The sequence below is a fragment of the Ziziphus jujuba genome, chromosome 2 (genome assembly GCF_031755915.1).
Source record: "Ziziphus jujuba cultivar Dongzao chromosome 2, ASM3175591v1".
Lineage (NCBI taxonomy): Eukaryota > Viridiplantae > Streptophyta > Magnoliopsida > Rosales > Rhamnaceae > Ziziphus > Ziziphus jujuba.
Window position 1 is genome coordinate 2,053,734 of NC_083380.1, and position 24,878 is coordinate 2,078,611.

A 24,878-nucleotide genomic window follows, 5' to 3' on the forward strand; every position below is an offset into this window, starting at 1 on the left:
TTACGAAACAGAAAGGTGCATATTCTTTAGAATACTTACTATAAGAACATACAGTGTAGGCTTCAGTTGATGCCTAAGCGTGTTTAGTTTATTATTCTGCAATCATCACTTTACATGAATAACAACAAACAAGAATAAAGAATCCTCCATTCACAAGGATAAAGATCATTCTTCTAACTTTGACATATTGTTGATGTGTGAGGTAGGCTCAATATTATGCCCCTTACATCCACAACCAAAACCAAAATTCATGAACAATACTAATTAACCGTTGTTTCTCATTTTTTGTTTTAAAGCAAAGGCTAAAATAACATTTTTGTACGTGCATTTTACATGCTGAAAAAGTGTAAAATTGTTACATTAAGGGTTTTGATCAACAGACTTTACTGAAGATGACAAACTGACTTTCTATCTTAATTATTCTTTTTTTTTTTTTTTTTTTTGATGTTTCATTATTAATTGTATGACAATTTTTCATACTATTTTTTTTTTTTTTGGGACAATACTACTTATGAAATTAAGTTTCTGAAAAAAAAAAATTCATGTACATACATAAAAGATTTATTCATTCGTTCCATTTTTTTATCCCTTCTATCAAACAAAAACCAAGTGTACGTGCATATTTAGAAACTATTCTTGCAACCCTTTCTTGACTTGGTGGACTAGCAAGAATTAATCAAGCATGTTAATTGTTTTTTTTTTTTTTTTTTTTGCATGATTAGTTTATTATTATTGTGAACCTCACTTTACATGAATGACAAACAAGAATAAAGTGTAGGTTTAGTAAATTATTCTTGCAATCCTGATTCATATATATATATATATATGGATGGCAGAAATTACCTTTTGCTACCCTCAGTTTACATGAATGACAATCAAGAATAAAGTGTAGGTTTAGTAAATTATTTTTACAACCCTCATATTCATATGGATATGGCATAAATTACTTATAATTGCTACCCTCCTTTCACATGGATTATGACACAAATTTTTCTAGCAATCCTCACTTCACATGCACGACAAACAAGAATTAATCAACCATTTTTGGTCAATTCTTCTTGCAACCCTACTTTACGTGGATGCAAAAACATGAAGTGAGTGTGTTGATGGATGAATTATTCTTGCCTCCCTCCCTTCACATGAATATGACATAAATCATTCTTATAGCCTTCATTTATTAGTTTGACCAAAACTTTCATTTATTATTGACAAGTGAAATTGGTTCAGTACTAATGCCTTTCACGCACACCGAATCATGGGTAGCTCCATATTAGTTTGTGTTTGGTAGTGAAGAAAAAAGAGCAAAGGTTGAAAATTGAGTAAGAGTAAGAGTCAAAGGCAAGGATTGGTAAACTCAAAACAGAACAAGTAGAAAAAGAAAGAGAGTTTGAATCTTGCTTTGTTCAGTTATTTATTTATTTGTCTAATTGCCTATACCAATTCTACCCCTAATCCCATCCACCTGAATGTGTACATAGAGGACATAAATATGAATGTCCAACCACTCTACTTCGCCTTGTAAGTCTATCTTAAATATAGAATATGAATGTTCAACCATCCCACTTCACGTTGTGAGCCTATCTTAAATATGGAATATACGAAGAAGCGTAAAGGGTGAAAAGAGTAAAGGACTATAGAGCAAGAGGAAGGAAGTCAACCCAAAAAACGATAAAAAAAGATTATGTTATAATTATTTTGATTTTTTTTTTTTTTTTTTGGTTTTTTGGAAGATATATTTTGAGCTGGTTTCTTCTTCTTCTTCTTCTTTTTTTAAAGTATACTTTGAGTCTGTCTTTTGCATTGTTCGGGCTTTAGTTCCTTGAGCCTATCTTTGATAGGGAATATAGAGAAGTGCAAATGGTGAAAAGAATAAAATAAGGACTACAAAGTAGAGAGTGGGAGGGAAGGAAATGGACCCAAAAAATTCAGCTAAAAAAAAAAAAGAAAAGAAAAAGAAAAAAAATTATGTTATTAGAAATAAATTTGTTTCGCAGAAAATATAAATTCAAAAGTATTATGTAAAAAATGATCAAAAAAATATCGTGAGAAAAACGTTATTTTGGTTCTTTTAAACAAAAACGTTATTTGATTTTTTTTTTTTTTTGGGGACCATATATACTGATTTTTGTCAATTTTTTTGTCCACTCCATGTAATTTAAACGACCTTATAAGAGTTGGAAATCGATTTAAAAATATATTGATTTTTTTTATTGGATGATATATTATACTGGTTTCTGGTCAATTTTTTTTTTTTTTTTTTTTTTTTTGGGTACTCCATGTAAGTTTTTACTTTTTTCCGACCTCATAAAAGACAAGACCGTGTAAACATAATTTTTTTTAAAAAAAAGTATCTAATAATTTATAATGACCTTATAATAGGTTGGAAATTGCTTTAGAAATATAAAAATAATCAACCAAAGCTATATATATTTAAAAAAGAAATAAAAGAAATAAAAATACAGTACATCCACATTAGATAAAAGAGAAATAGAATTATATATGTTAAAAAAAAGTGCATATATAGACCTCTTTTCTTCTTCTTCCTTTTTTTTTTTTGGGGGGGGGGGGGATAAATTGTATTTAGAATTAAATTTTTTTATTAAAAAAAAAATAAGCGGGCCTTGAAAACCATGCCACTCTTCAGCCCAAATCACTCTTCCAGGCCTAGCCCATGAAATCACCCAAAGTGAAGAAATCAGAACCCTCGATTCTTCAATCTTATTCTCTAATCCAAGTACCTATACATGGAACAAAAGTTTAGTAATAGTCAAAAAAGAAATTGATCATTACCGGTTTCTTGTCATGGTCAATGCTAATTTCTCCCATTTCAGGATCCTTTTTGGTATATGAATAAGTTATAACTTAATTTTATGTTGAATTACAGATAGAAGCATAAAGAAGGCTAGAGATAGAGAAATGGTTCTTATAAAAGATCTTTGGATTATAAATTTTTGCAAGAATTGGTCCATTAGTTAATGGTACCATAAACAATTTTAACGTCCGTTTTTATATAAAACAATTTTAACATCACATATTTGTATTGAACATATTTTATTCATAAGCTACTTATTTTACATGTCTAATCTCTGAACAGGTTGCTCAATTGTCGGCGTGGAACTGCTATATATATTAGATGAAGTTGAAATTGAAAGTTGAAAATGGCAACAGAAGAGGAATATGAAGGTCAACTTATATGTCAATCATTCTCTAATTTATAGATTTCCTAAGCAATGTGTTGGCTGCCTGTGCATTTTCACCGCAAATCTCATCAAGTTGTTTCTATGAGTATCATATCTGCAGTTAAAACAAATTTAACAAGATCGAATTTAGTATAAGCTTATGATTTTATTTGTCAGATATATCATCTATGGCACTGCATGGCTATTGTGTATAATTAAGCATTGAAGATTTTGTGACCACTTGAATTTGCAGATGACTAGTACCAAATATTGTACTGCCTGCACCAAATGACAGGATTTACCTATCTAATTGACTAGTCTGGTGTATAGTTATTAATTGCTGGATCATGAGAAACAGAGGAGTAATTCAAAGATCCTAATCATGTCCAAAGGGTATGTGTGATGCTGTATGGCAACAAAATTAGATGTCACTGAATCATTTCTTTGTTTCTAAACAGGGGACTTTTGGCAACAGTACTGCAACAACTCACCTTCAGACTGCTGTGAGTTTCATCAAGATCTTAGAAAGGCTGACTATATATATATATATATTTATTTATGTATATGAAATTGTGTATGTCATATTAAAACCTTATTTGTTTTCAAATGCCATTCATTTTATAGGTTTGGCTATACTTGTAAATTAATTCTACAGGCCTCACATGTTCCCTCGCCTTTGATCTATGCATATAATGAATGTTTGTTGAGCCAAGTTTTCGGTTCCCCTTATCCTCTTCAATTATTTGTAATTTTCATATGAAAAAAAAGGTTGCATTTACTAATGAGAAAGTGATTTTAAAAAATAATAAAAAAAAAAAACCAACAAACCTAGACATATGGATTATGATAAAGGCTTGAGTGTGAATTAATATTCTTTTCTTGACATTTTAAAAAGTAAGATATAAGCAAGACCCCATTAAAGGTAGAATATTGGCCACCATGCAAAACTCGATGAATCTAGGGAAAGAAACAAAGGAAGAATTTTAAGATTTTATTTTGAATGGATATTACTAAACTACGACCAAAATGCATAAATGCAAAGAATAAATACATTAGTGGTATCACAATTAATCCGTTTCTTTGCAAAGAATAAATACATTACTTGTATCACAATTAATCCATTTCTTTCTTCTTACATTGCTATAATGAAGCAAAATTCCATGTATATATTTGGCAAAGTAATCGAAGAAGCTTCATCTTCACCACCACATAACCTTTCTATTTCTAAACTTTGAACAATTATTTCAGCTATTTTTTTTCCAATCTATCCAAACAAACCAATGGCAGAACCTATCCTCTCTATCATTGCTGAGGGAATCATCGGGTGGTTGAGTTCTAAAGCTGTGGAAGAGGTAGGATTGCTTTGGGGTGTAAACAACGAACTTGCAGGACTCCAAGAAACCATTATGACCATCAAAGCAGTACTTCTTGACACGGAGGAGAAGCAGGCCCATAACCATCAAGTTAGAACCTGGCTCGGGAGGCTTGAAGCTGTTGTTTCTGATGTTGATGACTTGAAGGACGAGTTCTCATACGAGGCTCATTGGCAAAAGGCAATGGCTGACGGTGAGGTGATGAAGAAGGTATGTACTTTCTTCTCAGCCTCAAACCAAGTTGTCTTTAGGCACAAGCTAGGTCACAAAATAAAAGCTATTAAGGAAAGACTGATTGCTATTAGAGATGATAAACCCTTTCATTTGGAAGAGAAAGTGGTCACTATAGAGAGAGAGCCTACTCACTCATATGTACCTGAAAATGAAGTTATTGGGAGGGATAAAGATAGAATGGAAATTTTGAAAATTCTATTGGATTCTAATGTTGATGAGAATGTATCAGTGATTTCCATAGTTGGTAGTGGAGGATTAGGAAAAACCACACTTACTCAATTGGTGTATAATGATGATAAGGTCAAAAGGCATTTTGATTTAAGAATGTGGGTGTATGTCTCTAATGATTTCAATGTGAAATCACTAGTTGAGAAAATCATTAAAGCTGCAACTAATAGGGGTCTAGAAAACTTAGAGATAGATCAATTACAGAAGCTGCTTCAGAAAGAAATAAGTGGAAAACGATATCTCCTTGTGCTAGATGATGTATGGATTGAAAATCATGAACCATGGAAAAATTTGAAAAATTTATTAGCAAATTGTGCATCAGGGAGTAAAATAATAATAACCACTCGTAATATAAAGGTTGCTGAGAGTACAAGTAAAATGAAGCCATACATCTTAGGGAGATTCGATAAAGATGAATCATGGTCTCTGTTTAAAAAGGTGGCTTTTAAGCATGGACAAGAGCCCAACGATTCTACAATTGTTGAAATTGGAAAAAAGATTGTTGAACATTGTGGAGGCAATCCACTGGCCATAAAAACTATAGGCCGAATGTTCTATTTTAAGAATCCAGAAAAGGAATGGTCTCCTTTCCTTGAATTGGAATTTTCAAAACTCCCTCAAAAAGAACATGACATCCTACCAACCTTAAAACTTAGCTATCATAATCTCCCATTGCATTTGAAGCATTGTTTTGCCATTTGTAAGCTCTTTCCTAAAGGTCATGAATTCAGTGTAGAGATCTTAACAAATCTTTGGATGGCTCTAGGATATATTAAACCATCGTATCCAACTAAGTCGTTAGTGGATGTTGGTCATGAGTATTTTATGGATTTACTTTGTAGATCATTCTTTCAAGAAATACAAGGAGATATTCTGGACAAAAGATGTCAAATGCATGACCTCATGCATGACCTTGCAACACAAGTAGGAGGAACAGAGTATGTCCTTTGGCAGCCAAATAAGAAAAGTAATTTTGAGAATGATACTCGCCATGTATCATTTAATTTTCATTTAGATTCGTTACAACGAATTCCAACTACAGTTTCTAAAGAAAATAGGATCCGAACTATTCTTTTGCTTGGTCAATCATCAAGTATAGTTGAAGGAAGACGAGGACAGTCAATTTGTGATGTAGTTGTGTCAAACTTTAAGTTTGTCAGATTCTTGGATCTTCATAATTTGGGGATTAGGATAGTGCCAACTTGTATTGGTAAGTTGAAACATCTAAGGTACCTTGATCTTTCTAAAAATAAAGATGTCAAGGCATTGCCCGATTCTATTACAATGTTGTGTAATTTGCAAACGTTGAAATTGTCTTATTGCAAGGGACTCCAAAAGTTACCCAAAGACATCAAGCGACTAGTCAACCTTGTAAATCTTAGTCTTGAAGATTGTATCGGTATGACTCATATGCCACATGGGCTATCACAGTTGACTAATCTCCAAACATTATCACAATTTGTATTGAAGGATGCCACAAGTACTTCTGTACGTAGGCATAATGGTGAGGTTGGTGAGCTAAAGGACTTGATGGGATTAAATAACCTTAGAGGAGAGTTGGCTATTTATAATTTGGGAAATGGAGAAGATACTAGGACTGCAAATTTGAGGGAAAAACAACATCTTATTTCTTTGCTTTTATGTTGGAGGAGTGTTGATAGTTCAAATCTGAAGGATGTTGAATATGAAGCAACACTAGAAGGCCTCCAACCACACCCAGATTTGAAATTATTGGTTTTACAATATTATGAGGGTGAGAAGTTTTCAAGTTGGTTTCAATCGCTTACAAAACTTGAATACTTCATTGTAGAATACTGTATGAAATGCCAATATTTGCCATCGTTAAATCAATTCCTTTCTCTCAAGCTGTTACACCTCAGAAATGTGCTTGGTCTAGAATATATTTCAAACAACTCATTTACGTTGTCATCTACAGCAGTACTACCATCCCTTGAATCATTGTTCTTTATAGGATTGCCCAACCTAAAGGGATGGTGGAAGGAGGAGCAAGTAGTAGTGGATAGTGAAGAAGCTCAAGAAGATCATGAATGTTCTTTTGGCACATCAATGAGTCACATATTACTTTCATTTCCTCGTCTTTCCGATTTCAATATCTATAATTGTCCAAAGTTTTCTCTTTTGCCACTCTCCCCGAATATCAAACTATTGAGCATCCAAAACAACACATGGAAGGCATTCCAACAGGCAGTAACGACAAAGACCCAAACAACAATAGAGGAAGCAGCCTCATCATCTTCTTCCTTGTTTCATTTCTCCAATCTCAGTAAGCTTGCTCTTTTCGAAGTTGAAGATTTGCAATGTCTTCCAGAATGGTTGAAAAACATTACTTTTCTAAGGACGTTAGCTATTTCTCGATGCATTAACTTGAAGTGTTTGTCTCCCGGTATTCAACATCTTGCCTCCTCACTTCAAGAATTAACAATTGAGGGCTGCAAAGAACTGGACATGTCCCATGCTGATGATAATGTGTTAACATGCCGTCCTCTGAAAAGTAGTCTGCGCTCACTTGTCTTAACAGATTTGCCTCAAATGAGGACTCTCCCTAAGGGACTTCAATATGTTACTAACTTGCAAGAGCTTGAAGTTGGATACTGTCAAAATTTGATTGAAATTTCAGAGTGGATAAGCAACCTCAACTCCCTAAAGATGCTGAAAATTATTAAATGTCCAAAGTTAACATCATTACCAGAAGGAGTTCAGCGGCTCACCTCTTTACACAAACTAGAGATTGAAGATTGTCCCATCTTATACAAAAGATGTCAGAGAGAAATAGGCCAAGACTGGCCTAAGGTGGCTCACATCACAGAGTTGATCTTGAAATCAAATTTACAAGATAAATCTGAATCGTCCTCTACTTTTCCAAGTAAACAAGCTCATAACCTTTTTCCAATTTTCACAATCTTATTATTTATTTTTCTTATGTGACATCTAGAAGAAAATTTCTTAGCTTTTTGACTTTGCATCTAAACAGGTTGTAATTGGAAAGTATTTAACAAGTCCTGGATATCACAGTTTTGCAACAAAGGATTGTCATAATGGTAACTATCCTGTCTTTTCTTTCTTTTTCTTGTCCTTATATATATATATATATATATATATTGTGTGTGTGTGTGTGTGAGCATTGCAAGAATCTATCATTATCTATCAAACTTTCATTTCCAGTTTTTGTTATCTTATTTTCAGGATCCATATTTCATAAATATTTGAAGATTCAAGCATGAAATCTTTGTAGTTGTACGATTTTGCAACATTCATCCATTAATTAATAGGTAATTTTAAACAATTTCCATTACTGCTTTTACAATTAAATTTTCATAATGTTAAATGTGATTTGCTCTTCATGATTTCTTATTAAACCAGATCGACCATGAGGTATTGCAGTTTGTTGTCACAATGATAACCACATGAATAAGGAGTGAAATTTGACAGTGGCCCAAGCAGAATAAGTTTATTCCCACCAGCAATAAAGATTGGCCTAGTTATTAAGATAGAGTTGTATTTAGTCGAGGTACAATGGCAGGGGAGATGAAATGAAAATCAGAGTTTTCTACTTTTTCCAGGTACATGAAATGTGTCAAATTGTCAATCTCTTAATTTCTTGCTTCTTCATATGCAATTCCCCATTTTTTTTCATTTTTTTATTTTTTATTTTTCATTACCATCATGATCTTCTTTTGAATGATTTCAAAATATTAAAGAAATGTCCATTTTAATTTTTTGTTTCTTTGAGTCTGTAACGAACCATGGATTTCGATCGACATGCTAGGAAAATGTTTCCCTGATGAAGTTATTTAACAACTCAAACATTACACTGGTCAAAAGCGGTATGTTTATCCAATATCCTGAAATTTTGTAAATGTAAAAATGTTCCTCTCAAATTCGCTGCTGTACTAATTTCACCTATCCAAATTCACTGCATGTAACCTGTTTGAGAAAGTGAGGATCATCCGAAGATTCATAGACAGACATTGATGGAGACGGAAAGGCTTTTATGATCATGAACATCCTCCCGCTGCTAACTTGTCTATGAATTTATGAAATAATATCCATATTCCACCACTTCTTTTGGTGGAAGACTAGTTTGGTTTTTCTATTCCATATATATTTTTAAAGGTAAGACTACAATATTCACATATCCTAGAGTTTGAAGTTAATCTGTTCGTCTTCTCATATCAAGTAAAGTTTCATTTTTTAATTGCAGCAGAGTAGATGGAGGTGCACTAGCTGGTGTGACCTTTTCAAGGAATTCAATACATTACACTGCAACTCCATCTGCAGGTAAAGCAACCATCCTTCTCTTTGCTGAATATTTTATCCTATATGCATATAGAAGCATAACTCGGTTGTACAGCCAAATTGCTTTTGAAAATTATATAAATGCTCAGGCCAATCCATGTAAGCATCATTCATGAACAGTCTGTAGGTTTTACTGTCTCTGTCTAGGATTTTCTCCTTTGATTACTGTGTGTATTATGGTCAGATTCCCGAACCTCTGCCATTGATTTTTCTAACCATTTTTTACTTCCTCTATACAATCTCTTTGTTAAACAAGGGGAAGCTAAGGTGAAACAAACAATATTGTTTACAAATCTCTGAAGCAGTCCTTGTGTGAGAGGCAAATGGAGCCCAAGCTAGAAATTCTTGCATGGATAGAACTTAAAAGCAGCTTTCAAGAGTCAAGGGAAATAGTAGTGGGGTCGTACTCAAGGTTGATTGAAGATTAGCAAATGGAATGGTAGAATAAAAAGGAGAAAAAGAAAAAAAAAAAAAAAAAAAAAGGAACTGCTGCAATTCAGTTTTGGAAGATGCATCAAGTGAAAATTGCTTGAAGCACTCAAAGGGTAAGGTTACTTGGGATACTTGTAAAAGTAAGGCAGCGTTGAGAAGTTTGAACATTATTATTTTCTTCTTGTATTTTCTAAATTTGTTTTATTTTTGGAAATGGAAACTTTAAATGTGGGGATTTTATAGCCACTAAATCACCACTTGGGAAAATCTAACAAATAAGAGTATTATACCAATTCACTTTGGTAAAATGCTGCTGTTTCTGGATGACAATTCCATCTTGTATTTGAAAGAGAAGTTGATTCCTAGCTTTGGTGAAAAGCACTTCTACTTATTCATTTATTTCTGGCATGAATCTTTAACCATGTTTCTTATAAATGTAACCTCAAGAGTCACTTTGAGAACTTTATGGCTCTCTGATGCCACAAATTGATTTCTGTCATTAGAATTTGCATTTAGCTGCACGTACTTCCCTGAATATTTTCTAACCAAGTCGCTTCTATAGGTTGTGCAAAAGGCTTACATAATATTTATATATGCAAAATATACAGTTTATATATGCTGCTGACCTACATATATAGTTTTTCTCTCAGAAATGAAGTTTCGTATATCTATCTATATATACATGAACATATGTAATTTATATGATGTAGTGATGTTGTATGTGTATAGGAATAGGGGTAGAATGCTGTAGAGTATACCTTGGTGAAGAAATAAGACTACAATTGCCATGGATGATGGATGGATTACTCTTTCTAGTTGTCTACTCATTTTACTTTTGCAGAGTAGATGGAGGACTACTACTACTAGTGTGCTCTCTCAAGATTACAAATATGAATAATGGGATCTGGTTCTTCATAAAAAGTGTATATTTTTTTATTCAATTTTAAAGTTTATATTCAAATGCTAGTTCTTAGTTCTTAGAGCTTCTTATTGTTGTTTTAAGGGGTTAAACTCAGTTATGTTACCTGCCTTCTGACTATCTAACTCTATTATTTTCTTTTTTTCTCTGTCTTGTTCTTTTAATGAACTTTACAATAACTTACCAAAAATTTTCTTATCATTCATCTGTTTTTCTCTTTTTTACTTTACAGTATTAATGAACAATGCCCCGAGATGCTCATATTTGACTGATATGTCCATAATAAGAAGACAATAATTCATTTAAAAAATGAAAATTCAGAATATTATAACAATGAGTCGAATTTGTACAAATTTACAAGGTTATTACCATTAAATTTGTGACTACCACATGCTAAGGCAATAAGATATTCCAAAAAATAAAAAATAAAAAAATAGTTACATGGAATGTTATTCTATACCACTGTAAAAAAAACCAAAACTCCATGCTTCCAATTTCTAAAGGTTGTATTTGCATTCCATTTGAACTTTCAATACGTAGAATGTGTACAAAGAATGGCCCCTTTTAATGTTCAGTTATTGAGGCCCAAAACATGATGGGCCACATTGGGAGCTGAACTTTCCACCCCAAAAAGAACCTGCACCAGCCCAAAATCCTTTACTAGGTCCAGTTCGTAACCTCACTCAGCTCCGATATCTCTCTTGGTCTTGTTTTCTTTCTTCTCCTGCACCTTTCAGACACGTATATAAAAAATCACGAAGTGGTTGTAGAAGGCTCATCAATGGAAAGGATTATGGGGATTGGAACCTTAATAATATAGTTTTTCCTTTGTTTGAAAAATAAAGAAATAAAAGCATATCCATGACGGTACACAAACCTAAAGCTCCTCTACTTGTTCAGTTATCCTATTTCGCCCCAACCAATTTTACATATCTTATAGCCCCTGTTACTTAAAAAAATCCAATATAATGAATAGAAATTACATGTACTAATAAAAAAACAAAACAAAAAAAAGGATGCAAAAAAAAAATTAAAATGAAATTGAAAAATAAAATAAATAAAGAGAAATATGGAATTACAAAAAGGCTCTTAGTGTGGATTCGTGCATATTAGTTTATAAATTCTTGAGCCTAATAAGTAAGTTATCTGATGTTCTGAACAATACTAAGGAATCAATACTAGCCAAGAAATGAGAAGAAAAATTTATCTACTGGAACTTGAATCAAATGTTATATGATGGTGGAGTTTGAATGATTGAATTTGAAAAAAAAAAAAAAAAAAAAAACTGATTTGATATATCCAACTTCTATTTATTTTATTATTTTTAATGATCTGGGTTTGGTAATTTGGATCCGAATTTCAAGATTAATTCTGCCTTCTTCAGTAGGCGACAAAGAAAAGATAAAAGTGGATAGTATATGCTTTGGCCAATGCTTGGGTACGGAAGAAAATTGATATTCGTTTGTTAAAAGCAATATTTAAACAACTCTTATTACATAGAATATCGGCCATCATGCGAGACGAATCTGTAGAGGGGAGAGAAAAAAAAAGAAAAGAATTAATATTTTATTTTAGAATATATATGTATATATATATATATATATCAAATTACATGGACGATCGTGAGGAATTTCATCTTTTCCTACTTCCCAAGTCCCATCCAACAGGTCCATGGCACAATAAACCTTGTTTAAATAAATTAAAATATCAATCTTAACCGTTGCATTTATGTATTTTATATTGATATAGGCGTTGCATTAAACTGAACAATAAAACAATGGTAGATTTATATCCTTTTTTGTAATTCGGCAAACACAGTGCAGCAAATGTAACCAAATGGATTAATCATTCAAATATACAGAGAATAGCGATTTAGCGACGCAAAAAAAAAAAGTAAAACGAAATATACAGAGACGCATTTATACCACGTCGCTTAATGCTCTGTCGCTAAAATTATTAGATAAACAGCGACGTATGAGAAAAGGTCGCTAAAAATGGAGAAACAGCGACGCTGTAAAACATATGTCGCTAAATATAGATGAAACAGCGACATTATATACGTCGCTAAATGTTAGGATTTTTAGCGACATTTAAAATACTAGGTCTATGTTTTGGCAAATATATGCGTCGCTAAATGTTAGACGTTTAGCGACAAGTTTAATTGTACGCCGCTGTTTAGGAAATTAATATGTCGCTATATATATTGATGTTTAACCTTTAGCGACCTTTATTTCGCATCATTAAATATTATTGTCGCTAAAAGTTGAATTGGTGACATTTATGTTATGCGTCGCTAAATGTGTAATGCGTCGCCCTTTTTGCTTTTTTTATATTTTTTAATTTTTAATTTGTTAGGGTTTAGTTTATTTTATTTTATTTTATTTATTTTTTATAATTGTGTGAAAATTGATTAGAAATTATCAATACCAAAAAATTAAAATAATAAAAATACCAAAATAACTAAAATTATCTTGATCGAAAGTAATTGGAATACAAAAATTGCATAAAAAATATTTTCATAACAAAATAATTATCAAATAAATTAAATATTATTTCATGAACTAGTTTTTGAATTGGTAACTATTGAACTATTGTATATGGGAAAGCAAAAGCAACATTAATTAAATCTCCATGAATGCATACTCGTTGAGATGGAAGTTGATATCCTCTTGTTGAATATATTACACCCTCATAGTACTGCATGAAAAAATTAATAAAATTATAAACACTTATGCAAAATAAAAAATATTAATTATTAAAAAGTAATTTAGTAGATGATATAGAGAATATTACCGTTGTTTCTTAGGAAAGCAAATAAAAAAATTAATTAAATGTCATAAATATTACTTCGATCATAAGTTTATAAATTTACTTACCAATTTATTTAGAAAGTAGTTTTACTTACCATGGAGATCTCCATGAATTGCATACTCATTGAGATGGATTGTGAGCCGTCGTAGTATCACCAAGAACATCTTCTTCAACAAAAGTATGATATTGTGTGGAGTTAAAACAACAGACCATCTCAAATCAAAACAATGTTAAGCAATATCATAAACAAAATATCTACAAAAGCAAGATTAAGAAAATTTAACGAAACTAATCTATGGTTAATATGAAAAAAAATTAAAAAAAATAAAAAACTCAACCCACCACATGCAACTGCCAACAACAAAGAAAAAAGAAACTCATCTACACGATGGAGACGAAAAAAGAAGAAACCCTACTCACAATGAGGGTGACACAGAGAAACTCGGCTTTCTGACGGCAATGTAGGCAAATGACAAATGAAATCTGAAATATCTCACTCTTCAAGTCCCTCTTAGGTTGTTTCCAAATCTAATATTTATTAGATAGAGTATTTGATGTAATTTTGAAAATAAAAGAGATTGAAAAGCCCGCGTACAAATTTCAAAACGCGCCAAAATTTTCAGAAAAATGACAAAAAAGGCGTAAATTTGCAAGTCTTTTAAATTGTTTTTTTTTTTTTTAAATGAGGGAACAAGAGACGTAATAACCCTCTGATTACGTCACTTGCTATTGTTGTTCTCTAATTATTTTGTTTCTTAAACATAGTTTATTTTCTGTTTAAAATTGTAAATTTTTAAATTGTAGATTTGTTTTTTCAAAAAATGGAACAAAATAAAACAAAAAATAATAGGCGACGCAATTTGCTACGACTGCGTCGCCTGTTCCATTTTTTCCTTTTATTTTGTTATTTCATTTTTTTTCTTTTTTCATTAGCAAATAAATACTAAAAATAATTTTAAAAAGTATGAAGCAAATATCTGTTATTTTGTTATTTCATTATTCACATATATGTGTATATACGAAACACAAATATCTAAAGATCTAAGATAGGGTATACCAAATATAGAGTACTAATACAACAAGGACTTATTGATCAATTTATCTAAATAAGTATATTTTAAATGAGCTATACTTTTAGTCATGTGTTTGTGCTTCAATGCTAGTTTATCTGATTTTACAAGATACCTTCCTACAAATATGTAAGTCTTTAAATTGTATTTTGGTTTTTTTTAAAAAAAGAACAAAAAAAAAGGAAAAGGCGATGCAATGTCGCCTATTGCATTCAGTGATTATTTTTATTATCATTCTCTAATTATTTTATTTCTCAAACACATTTTATTTTGTATCTAAACTTGCAAGTATGTAAATTGTTTTTTTTTACAAAAAATTGAACAAATTAAAAAAAAATTGAACAGGCGACGCAATTACTCCTAATTGCGTCGCCTTTTTTCTATAATATTTATATTTATTGTTGTTCTCTTTTTATTTTGTTTCTTAAGAAAAAAAATATTTTCTATTTCAATTTGCAAGTATGTAAACTATATTTTTGTTTTTTTTAAAAAAAAGAACGAATAAAAAAAAATTTAATAGGCGACGCACTATTAAAACATTGCGTCTCCTATTCCCTTTTAAACAACAAAAATACTATTTCAAATAATTGAAATTTAATAAGAAAATAATTTGTACTTAAAAAACAAAAAACTAAATAAATAATTAATATATTTAATTCATATTTTTATTAACTCTTTATTAAAATTTTCAAAATAATTAAAATTTTCACAATATTTTTATTTCCTATCTATTAAATATGTATTAACTATTTATTAAACTATTAATTTTAAAATAATAAAATTATTATATAAGTTAATATTTCATTTATTTGAAATATTAGTTTCCTATGCCTATATTTATTTGAAATTTATTTTCTATCAATTATTTTGTATGAATTTATCTATCAAATAATCTTAATTTGATAAAACCAAAAAGCAACTTTCAAATTGGAGGAAAAAAAATGTCACTAAAGCTGGAATAGGCGACGCATTTCTGTGAGATTATTTCCAGATGCGTCGCTAAAAGTAATAATAGGAGACTCTTTTTAAAAATGCGTCGCTAAATTCACTAAACAGCGACGCATTTCTGTGAGAGTAGTTTCCAGATTCGTCGCTAAATGTAATACTAGGCGACTGTTTTTAAAAATGCGTCACTAAATGCTTTTTTAAATACAAAAAAGTTTTAAAATAATTTTTCATTACCTTTTAAACATAAAAAAGATTTTTAAATAATTTTTCAAACCTTTAATGACACAATTATTAAGTAAAAATTTCTTAAAAATAATTATTAATGACACAAATTATTTATTTATTTTTTTTTTGTATTCATGATCATTTTTTTTTTCCTAAATGTCAATTAATATTGAAAACACAAATAAATTTGCAAGTTAATTGAAATGTGAATTTTTCATAAAAAAAACCTTCATATGGGGCGACGCGGAGGACCAAATCCACGTCACCCCATATCAAATTTTTTTTTTTTTGTTTAGATACATGATCTAAATGTCCAATGATATTGCAAACACTAAATAAATTTGCAAGTTAATTGAAATGTGAATTTGATATAAAAAACTTCATATGGGGCGACGCAGACGACTAAATCCATGTCACCCCATATCAAAATTTTTTTTTTTTTTTATGTACATAATAATTTTTTTTCTCCTAAATGTCCAATGATATTACAAATACTAAATAAATTTGAAGGTTGATTGAAATGCGAATTTTATATAAAAATCATCATATTTTTTGCCCTTTTCCCTATCTTAGTGGGCAACTCATGTAATTAACGTGGTCCTATTTGAATGATTAATCCATTTGGTTACATTTGCTGCACTGTGTTTGCCGAATTACATAAAAGGATATAAATCTACCATTGTTTTATTGTTCAGTTTAATGCAACGCCTATATCAATATAAAATACATAAATGCAACGGTTAAGATTGATATTTTAATTTATTTAAATAAGGTTTATTGTGCCATGGACCTGTTTGGATGGGACTTGGGAAGAAGGAAAAGATGAAATTCCTCACGATCGTCCATGTAATTTGATATATATATATATATATATATACATATATATTCTAAAATAAAATATTAATTCTTTTCTTTTTTTTTCTCTCCCCTCTACAGATTCGTCTCGCATGATGGCCGATATTCTATGTAATAAGAGTCTTGTTTAAATATTGCTTTTAACAAACGAATATCAATTTTCTTCCGTACCCAAGCATTGGCCAAAGCATATACTATCCACTTTTATCTTTTCTTTGTCGCCTACTGAAGAAGGCAGAATTAATCTTGAAATTCGGATCCAAATTACCAAACCCAGATCATTAAAAATAATAAAATAAATAGAAGTTGGATATATCAAATCAGTTTTTTTTTTTTTTTTTTTTCAAATTCAATCATTCAAACTCCACCATCATATAACATTTGATTCAAGTTCCAGTAGATAAATTTTTCTTCGCATTTCTTGGCTAGTATTGATTCGTTAGTATTGTTCAGAACATCAGATAACTTATTTATTAGGCTCAAGAATTTATAAACTAATATGCACCAATCCACACTAAGAGCCTTTTTGTAATTCCATATTTCTCTTTATTTATTTATTTATTTTATTTTTCAATTTCATTTTAATTTTTTTTTTGCATCCTTTTTTTTGTTTTGTTTTTTTTATTAGTACATGTAATTTCTATTCATTATATTGGATTTTTTTAAGTAACAGGGGCTATAAGATATGTAAAATTGGTTGGGGCGAAATAGGATAACTGAACAAGTAGAGGAGCTTTAGGTTTGTGTACCGTCATGGATATGCTTTTATTTCTTTATTTTTCAGACAAAGGAAAAACTATATTATTAAGGTTCCAATCCCCATAATCCTTTCCATTGATGAGCCTTCTACAACCACTTCGTGATTTTTTATATACGTGTCTGAAAGGTGCAGGAGAAGAAAGAAAACAAGACCAAGAGAGATATCGGAGCTGAGTGAGGTTACGAACTGGACCTAGTAAAGGATTTTGGGCTGGTGCAGGTTCTTTTTGGGGTGGAAAGTTCAGCTCCCAATGTGGCCCATCATGTTTTGGGCCTCAATAACTGAACATTAAAAGGGGCCATTCTTTGTACACATTCTACGTATTGAAAGTTCAAATGGAATGCAAATACAACCTTTAGAAATTGGAAGCATGGAGTTTTGGTTTTTTTACAGTGGTATAGAATAACATTCCATGTAACTATTTTTTTATTTTTTATTTTTTGGAATATCTTATTGCCTTAGCATGTGGTAGTCACAAATTTAATGGTAATAACCTTGTAAATTTGTACAAATTCGACTCATTGTTATAATATTCTGAATTTTCATTTTTTAAATGAATTATTGTCTTCTTATTATGGACATATCAGTCAAATATGAGCATCTCGGGGCATTGTTCATTAATACTGTAAAGTAAAAAAGAGAAAAACAGATGAATGATAAGAAAATTTTTGGTAAGTTATTGTAAAGTTCATTAAAAGAACAAGACAGAGAAAAAAAGAAAATAATAGAGTTAGATAGTCAGAAGGCAGGTAACATAACTGAGTTTAACCCCTTAAAACAACAATAAGAAGCTCTAAGAACTAAGAACTAGCATTTGAATATAAACTTTAAAATTGAATAAAAAAATATACACTTTTTATGAAGAACCAGATCCCATTATTCATATTTGTAATCTTGAGAGAGCACACTAGTAGTAGTAGTCCTCCATCTACTCTGCAAAAGTAAAATGAGTAGACAACTAGAAAGAGTAATCCATCCATCATCCATGGCAATTGTAGTCTTATTTCTTCACCAAGGTATACTCTACAGCATTCTACCCCTATTCCTATACACATACAACATCACTACATCATATAAATTACATATGTTCATGTATATATAGATAGATATACGAAACTTCATTTCTGAGAGAAAAACTATATATGTAGGTCAGCAGCATATATAAACTGTATATTTTGCATATATAAATATTATGTAAGCCTTTTGCACAACCTATAGAAGCGACTTGGTTAGAAAATATTCAGGGAAGTACGTGCAGCTAAATGCAGATTCTAATGACAGAAATCAATTTGTGGCATCAGAGAGCCATAAAGTTCTCAAAGTGACTCTTGAGGTTACATTTATAAGAAACATGGTTAAAGATTCATGCCAGAAATAAATGAATAAGTAGAAGTGCTTTTCACCAAAGCTAGGAATCAACTTCTCTTTCAAATACAAGATGGAATTGTCATCCAGAAACAGCAGCATTTTACCAAAGTGAATTGGTATAATACTCTTATTTGTTAGATTTTCCCAAGTGGTGATTTAGTGGCTATAAAATCCCCACATTTAAAGTTTCCATTTCCAAAAATAAAACAAATTTAGAAAATACAAGAAGAAAATAATAATGTTCAAACTTCTCAACGCTGCCTTACTTTTACAAGTATCCCAAGTAACCTTACCCTTTGAGTGCTTCAAGCAATTTTCACTTGATGCATCTTCCAAAACTGAATTGCAGCAGTTCCTTTTTTTTTTTTTTTTTTTCTTTTTCTCCTTTTTATTCTACCATTCCATTTGCTAATCTTCAATCAACCTTGAGTACGACCCCACTACTATTTCCCTTGACTCTTGAAAGCTGCTTTTAAGTTCTATCCATGCAAGAATTTCTAGCTTGGGCTCCATTTGCCTCTCACACAAGGACTGCTTCAGAGATTTGTAAACAATATTGTTTGTTTCACCTTAGCTTCCCCTTGTTTAACAAAGAGATTGTATAGAGGAAGTAAAAAATGGTTAGAAAAATCAATGGCAGAGGTTCGGGAATCTGACCATAATACACACAGTAATCAAAGGAGAAAATCCTAGACAGAGACAGTAAAACCTACAGACTGTTCATGAATGATGCTTACATGGATTGGCCTGAGCATTTATATAATTTTCAAAAGCAATTTGGCTGTACAACCGAGTTATGCTTCTATATGCATATAGGATAAAATATTCAGCAAAGAGAAGGATGGTTGCTTTACCTGCAGATGGAGTTGCAGTGTAATGTATTGAATTCCTTGAAAAGGTCACACCAGCTAGTGCACCTCCATCTACTCTGCTGCAATTAAAAAATGAAACTTTACTTGATATGAGAAGACGAACAGATTAACTTCAAACTCTAGGATATGTGAATATTGTAGTCTTACCTTTAAAAATATATATGGAATAGAAAAACCAAACTAGTCTTCCACCAAAAGAAGTGGTGGAATATGGATATTATTTCATAAATTCATAGACAAGTTAGCAGCGGGAGGATGTTCATGATCATAAAAGCCTTTCCGTCTCCATCAATGTCTGTCTATGAATCTTCGGATGATCCTCACTTTCTCAAACAGGTTACATGCAGTGAATTTGGATAGGTGAAATTAGTACAGCAGCGAATTTGAGAGGAACATTTTTACATTTACAAAATTTCAGGATATTGGATAAACATACCGCTTTTGACCAGTGTAATGTTTGAGTTGTTAAATAACTTCATCAGGGAAACATTTTCCTAGCATGTCGATCGAAATCCATGGTTCGTTACAGACTCAAAGAAACAAAAAATTAAAATGGACATTTCTTTAATATTTTGAAATCATTCAAAAGAAGATCATGATGGTAATGAAAAATAAAAAATAAAAAAATGAAAAAAAATGGGGAATTGCATATGAAGAAGCAAGAAATTAAGAGATTGACAATTTGACACATTTCATGTACCTGGAAAAAGTAGAAAACTCTGATTTTCATTTCATCTCCCCTGCCATTGTACCTCGACTAAATACAACTCTATCTTAATAACTAGGCCAATCTTTATTGCTGGTGGGAATAAACTTATTCTGCTTGGGCCACTGTCAAATTTCACTCCTTATTCATGTGGTTATCATTGTGACAACAAACTGCAATACCTCATGGTCGATCTGGTTTAATAAGAAATCATGAAGAGCAAATCACATTTAACATTATGAAAATTTAATTGTAAAAGCAGTAATGGAAATTGTTTAAAATTACCTATTAATTAATGGATGAATGTTGCAAAATCGTACAACTACAAAGATTTCATGCTTGAATCTTCAAATATTTATGAAATATGGATCCTGAAAATAAGATAACAAAAACTGGAAATGAAAGTTTGATAGATAATGATAGATTCTTGCAATGCTCACACACACACACACACAATATATATATATATATATATATATAAGGACAAGAAAAAGAAAGAAAAGACAGGATAGTTACCATTATGACAATCCTTTGTTGCAAAACTGTGATATCCAGGACTTGTTAAATACTTTCCAATTACAACCTGTTTAGATGCAAAGTCAAAAAGCTAAGAAATTTTCTTCTAGATGTCACATAAGAAAAATAAATAATAAGATTGTGAAAATTGGAAAAAGGTTATGAGCTTGTTTACTTGGAAAAGTAGAGGACGATTCAGATTTATCTTGTAAATTTGATTTCAAGATCAACTCTGTGATGTGAGCCACCTTAGGCCAGTCTTGGCCTATTTCTCTCTGACATCTTTTGTATAAGATGGGACAATCTTCAATCTCTAGTTTGTGTAAAGAGGTGAGCCGCTGAACTCCTTCTGGTAATGATGTTAACTTTGGACATTTAATAATTTTCAGCATCTTTAGGGAGTTGAGGTTGCTTATCCACTCTGAAATTTCAATCAAATTTTGACAGTATCCAACTTCAAGCTCTTGCAAGTTAGTAACATATTGAAGTCCCTTAGGGAGAGTCCTCATTTGAGGCAAATCTGTTAAGACAAGTGAGCGCAGACTACTTTTCAGAGGACGGCATGTTAACACATTATCATCAGCATGGGACATGTCCAGTTCTTTGCAGCCCTCAATTGTTAATTCTTGAAGTGAGGAGGCAAGATGTTGAATACCGGGAGACAAACACTTCAAGTTAATGCATCGAGAAATAGCTAACGTCCTTAGAAAAGTAATGTTTTTCAACCATTCTGGAAGACATTGCAAATCTTCAACTTCGAAAAGAGCAAGCTTACTGAGATTGGAGAAATGAAACAAGGAAGAAGATGATGAGGCTGCTTCCTCTATTGTTGTTTGGGTCTTTGTCGTTACTGCCTGTTGGAATGCCTTCCATGTGTTGTTTTGGATGCTCAATAGTTTGATATTCGGGGAGAGTGGCAAAAGAGAAAACTTTGGACAATTATAGATATTGAAATCGGAAAGACGAGGAAATGAAAGTAATATGTGACTCATTGATGTGCCAAAAGAACATTCATGATCTTCTTGAGCTTCTTCACTATCCACTACTACTTGCTCCTCCTTCCACCATCCCTTTAGGTTGGGCAATCCTATAAAGAACAATGATTCAAGGGATGGTAGTACTGCTGTAGATGACAACGTAAATGAGTTGTTTGAAATATATTCTAGACCAAGCACATTTCTGAGGTGTAACAGCTTGAGAGAAAGGAATTGATTTAACGATGGCAAATATTGGCATTTCATACAGTATTCTACAATGAAGTATTCAAGTTTTGTAAGCGATTGAAACCAACTTGAAAACTTCTCACCCTCATAATATTGTAAAACCAATAATTTCAAATCTGGGTGTGGTTGGAGGCCTTCTAGTGTTGCTTCATATTCAACATCCTTCAGATTTGAACTATCAACACTCCTCCAACATAAAAGCAAAGAAATAAGATGTTGTTTTTCCCTCAAATTTGCAGTCCTAGTATCTTCTCCATTTCCCAAATTATAAATAGCCAACTCTCCTCTAAGGTTATTTAATCCCATCAAGTCCTTTAGCTCACCAACCTCACCATTATGCCTACGTACAGAAGTACTTGTGGCATCCTTCAATACAAATTGTGATAATGTTTGGAGATTAGTCAACTGTGATAGCCCATGTGGCATATGAGTCATACCGATACAATCTTCAAGACTAAGATTTACAAGGTTGACTAGTCGCTTGATGTCTTTGGGTAACTTTTGGAGTCCCTTGCAATAAGACAATTTCAACGTTTGCAAATTACACAACATTGTAATAGAATCGGGCAATGCCTTGACATCTTTATTTTTAGAAAGATCAAGGTACCTTAGATGTTTCAACTTACCAATACAAGTTGGCACTATCCTAATCCCCAAATTATGAAGATCCAAGAATCTGACAAACTTAAAGTTTGACACAACTACATCACAAATTGACTGTCCTCGTCTTCCTTCAACTATACTTGATGATTGACCAAGCAAAAGAATAGTTCGGATCCTATTTTCTTTAGAAACTGTAGTTGGAATTCGTTGTAACGAATCTAAATGAAAATTAAATGATACATGGCGAGTATCATTCTCAAAATTACTTTTCTTATTTGGCTGCCAAAGGACATACTCTGTTCCTCCTACTTGTGTTGCAAGGTCATGCATGAGGTCATGCATTTGACATCTTTTGTCCAGAATATCTCCTTGTATTTCTTGAAAGAATGATCTACAAAGTAAATCCATAAAATACTCATGACCAACATCCACTAACGACTTAGTTGGATACGATGGTTTAATATATCCTAGAGCCATCCAAAGATTTGTTAAGATCTCTACACTGAATTCATGACCTTTAGGAAAGAGCTTACAAATGGCAAAACAATGCTTCAAATGCAATGGGAGATTATGATAGCTAAGTTTTAAGGTTGGTAGGATGTCATGTTCTTTTTGAGGGAGTTTTGAAAATTCCAATTCAAGGAAAGGAGACCATTCCTTTTCTGGATTCTTAAAATAGAACATTCGGCCTATAGTTTTTATGGCCAGTGGATTGCCTCCACAATGTTCAACAATCTTTTTTCCAATTTCAACAATTGTAGAATCGTTGGGCTCTTGTCCATGCTTAAAAGCCACCTTTTTAAACAGAGACCATGATTCATCTTTATCGAATCTCCCTAAGATGTATGGCTTCATTTTACTTGTACTCTCAGCAACCTTTATATTACGAGTGGTTATTATTATTTTACTCCCTGATGCACAATTTGCTAATAAATTTTTCAAATTTTTCCATGGTTCATGATTTTCAATCCATACATCATCTAGCACAAGGAGATATCGTTTTCCACTTATTTCTTTCTGAAGCAGCTTCTGTAATTGATCTATCTCTAAGTTTTCTAGACCCCTATTAGTTGCAGCTTTAATGATTTTCTCAACTAGTGATTTCACATTGAAATCATTAGAGACATACACCCACATTCTTAAATCAAAATGCCTTTTGACCTTATCATCATTATACACCAATTGAGTAAGTGTGGTTTTTCCTAATCCTCCACTACCAACTATGGAAATCACTGATACATTCTCATCAACATTAGAATCCAATAGAATTTTCAAAATTTCCATTCTATCTTTATCCCTCCCAATAACTTCATTTTCAGGTACATATGAGTGAGTAGGCTCTCTCTCTATAGTGACCACTTTCTCTTCCAAATGAAAGGGTTTATCATCTCTAATAGCAATCAGTCTTTCCTTAATAGCTTTTATTTTGTGACCTAGCTTGTGCCTAAAGACAACTTGGTTTGAGGCTGAGAAGAAAGTACATACCTTCTTCATCACCTCACCGTCAGCCATTGCCTTTTGCCAATGAGCCTCGTATGAGAACTCGTCCTTCAAGTCATCAACATCAGAAACAACAGCTTCAAGCCTCCCGAGCCAGGTTCTAACTTGATGGTTATGGGCCTGCTTCTCCTCCGCGTCAAGAAGTACTGCTTTGATGGTCATAATGGTTTCTTGGAGTCCTGCAAGTTCGTTGTTTACACCCCAAAGCAATCCTACCTCTTCCACAGCTTTAGAACTCAACCACCCGATGATTCCCTCAGCAATGATAGAGAGGATAGGTTTTGCCATTGGTTTGTTTGGATAGATTGGAAAAAAAATAGCTGAAATAATTGTTCAAAGTTTAGAAATAGAAAGGTTATGTGGTGGTGAAGATGAAGCTTCTTCGATTACTTTGCCAAATATATACATGGAATTTTGCTTCATTATAGCAATGTAAGAAGAAAGAAATGGATTAATTGTGATACAAGTAATGTATTTATTCTTTGCAAAGAAACGGATTAATTGTGATACCACTAATGTATTTATTCTTTGCATTTATGCATTTTGGTCGTAGTTTAGTAATATCCATTCAAAATAAAATCTTAAAATTCTTCCTTTGTTTCTTTCCCTAGATTCATCGAGTTTTGCATGGTGGCCAATATTCTACCTTTAATGGGGTCTTGCTTATATCTTACTTTTTAAAATGTCAAGAAAAGAATATTAATTCACACTCAAGCCTTTATCATAATCCATATGTCTA

The 24,878-nt window shown here is 31.9% G+C and overlaps 2 protein-coding genes and 2 long non-coding RNA genes across 6 annotated transcripts; 2 read left to right on the forward strand and 2 right to left on the reverse strand.

Moving 5' to 3' along the window:
• Positions 1 to 4,455: 4,455 nt before the first annotated feature.
• On the forward strand, positions 4,456 to 8,304 carry LOC132800638 (putative disease resistance protein RGA1). Its single transcript, XM_060814801.1, has 3 exons — positions 4,456 to 7,898; positions 8,007 to 8,073; positions 8,219 to 8,304. The coding sequence occupies exons 1-2, from the start codon at positions 4,460 to 4,462 to the stop codon at positions 8,069 to 8,071; spliced, it is 3,504 nt and encodes a 1,167-aa protein (XP_060670784.1). The 5' UTR covers positions 4,456 to 4,459; the 3' UTR covers positions 8,072 to 8,073; positions 8,219 to 8,304.
• Positions 8,305 to 8,774: 470 nt separating this feature from the next.
• LOC132800653 (uncharacterized) lies at positions 8,775 to 10,204 on the forward strand. Of its 2 annotated transcripts, none has more exons than XR_009635892.1 (3): positions 8,775 to 9,148; positions 9,237 to 9,313; positions 9,588 to 10,204. It is a non-coding gene; the product is annotated as an uncharacterized LOC132800653 (long non-coding RNA). The 2 variants fall into 2 exon arrangements; XR_009635893.1 differs by having other exon boundaries at positions 9,240 to 9,313.
• Positions 10,205 to 18,640: 8,436 nt separating this feature from the next.
• Positions 18,641 to 20,112, reverse strand: LOC112491842 (uncharacterized). 2 transcript variants are annotated; one of them, XR_009635885.1, is made up of 3 exons: positions 19,739 to 20,112; positions 19,574 to 19,647; positions 18,641 to 19,299 (listed from the first exon to the last, which is right to left on the reverse strand). It is a non-coding gene; the product is annotated as an uncharacterized LOC112491842 (long non-coding RNA). The 2 variants fall into 2 exon arrangements; XR_003056191.3 differs by having other exon boundaries at positions 19,574 to 19,650.
• A 470-nt stretch (positions 20,113 to 20,582) lies between these two features.
• LOC125420355 (putative disease resistance protein RGA1) lies at positions 20,583 to 24,330 on the reverse strand. The gene is made up of 3 exons (XM_048466948.2): positions 20,989 to 24,330; positions 20,814 to 20,880; positions 20,583 to 20,668 (listed from the first exon to the last, which is right to left on the reverse strand). Exons 1-2 carry the CDS (start codon positions 24,299 to 24,301, stop codon positions 20,816 to 20,818), a joined length of 3,378 nt encoding a protein of 1,125 aa, XP_048322905.2. The 5' UTR covers positions 24,302 to 24,330; the 3' UTR covers positions 20,583 to 20,668; positions 20,814 to 20,815.
• Between the last annotated feature and the right edge of the window lie 548 nt (positions 24,331 to 24,878).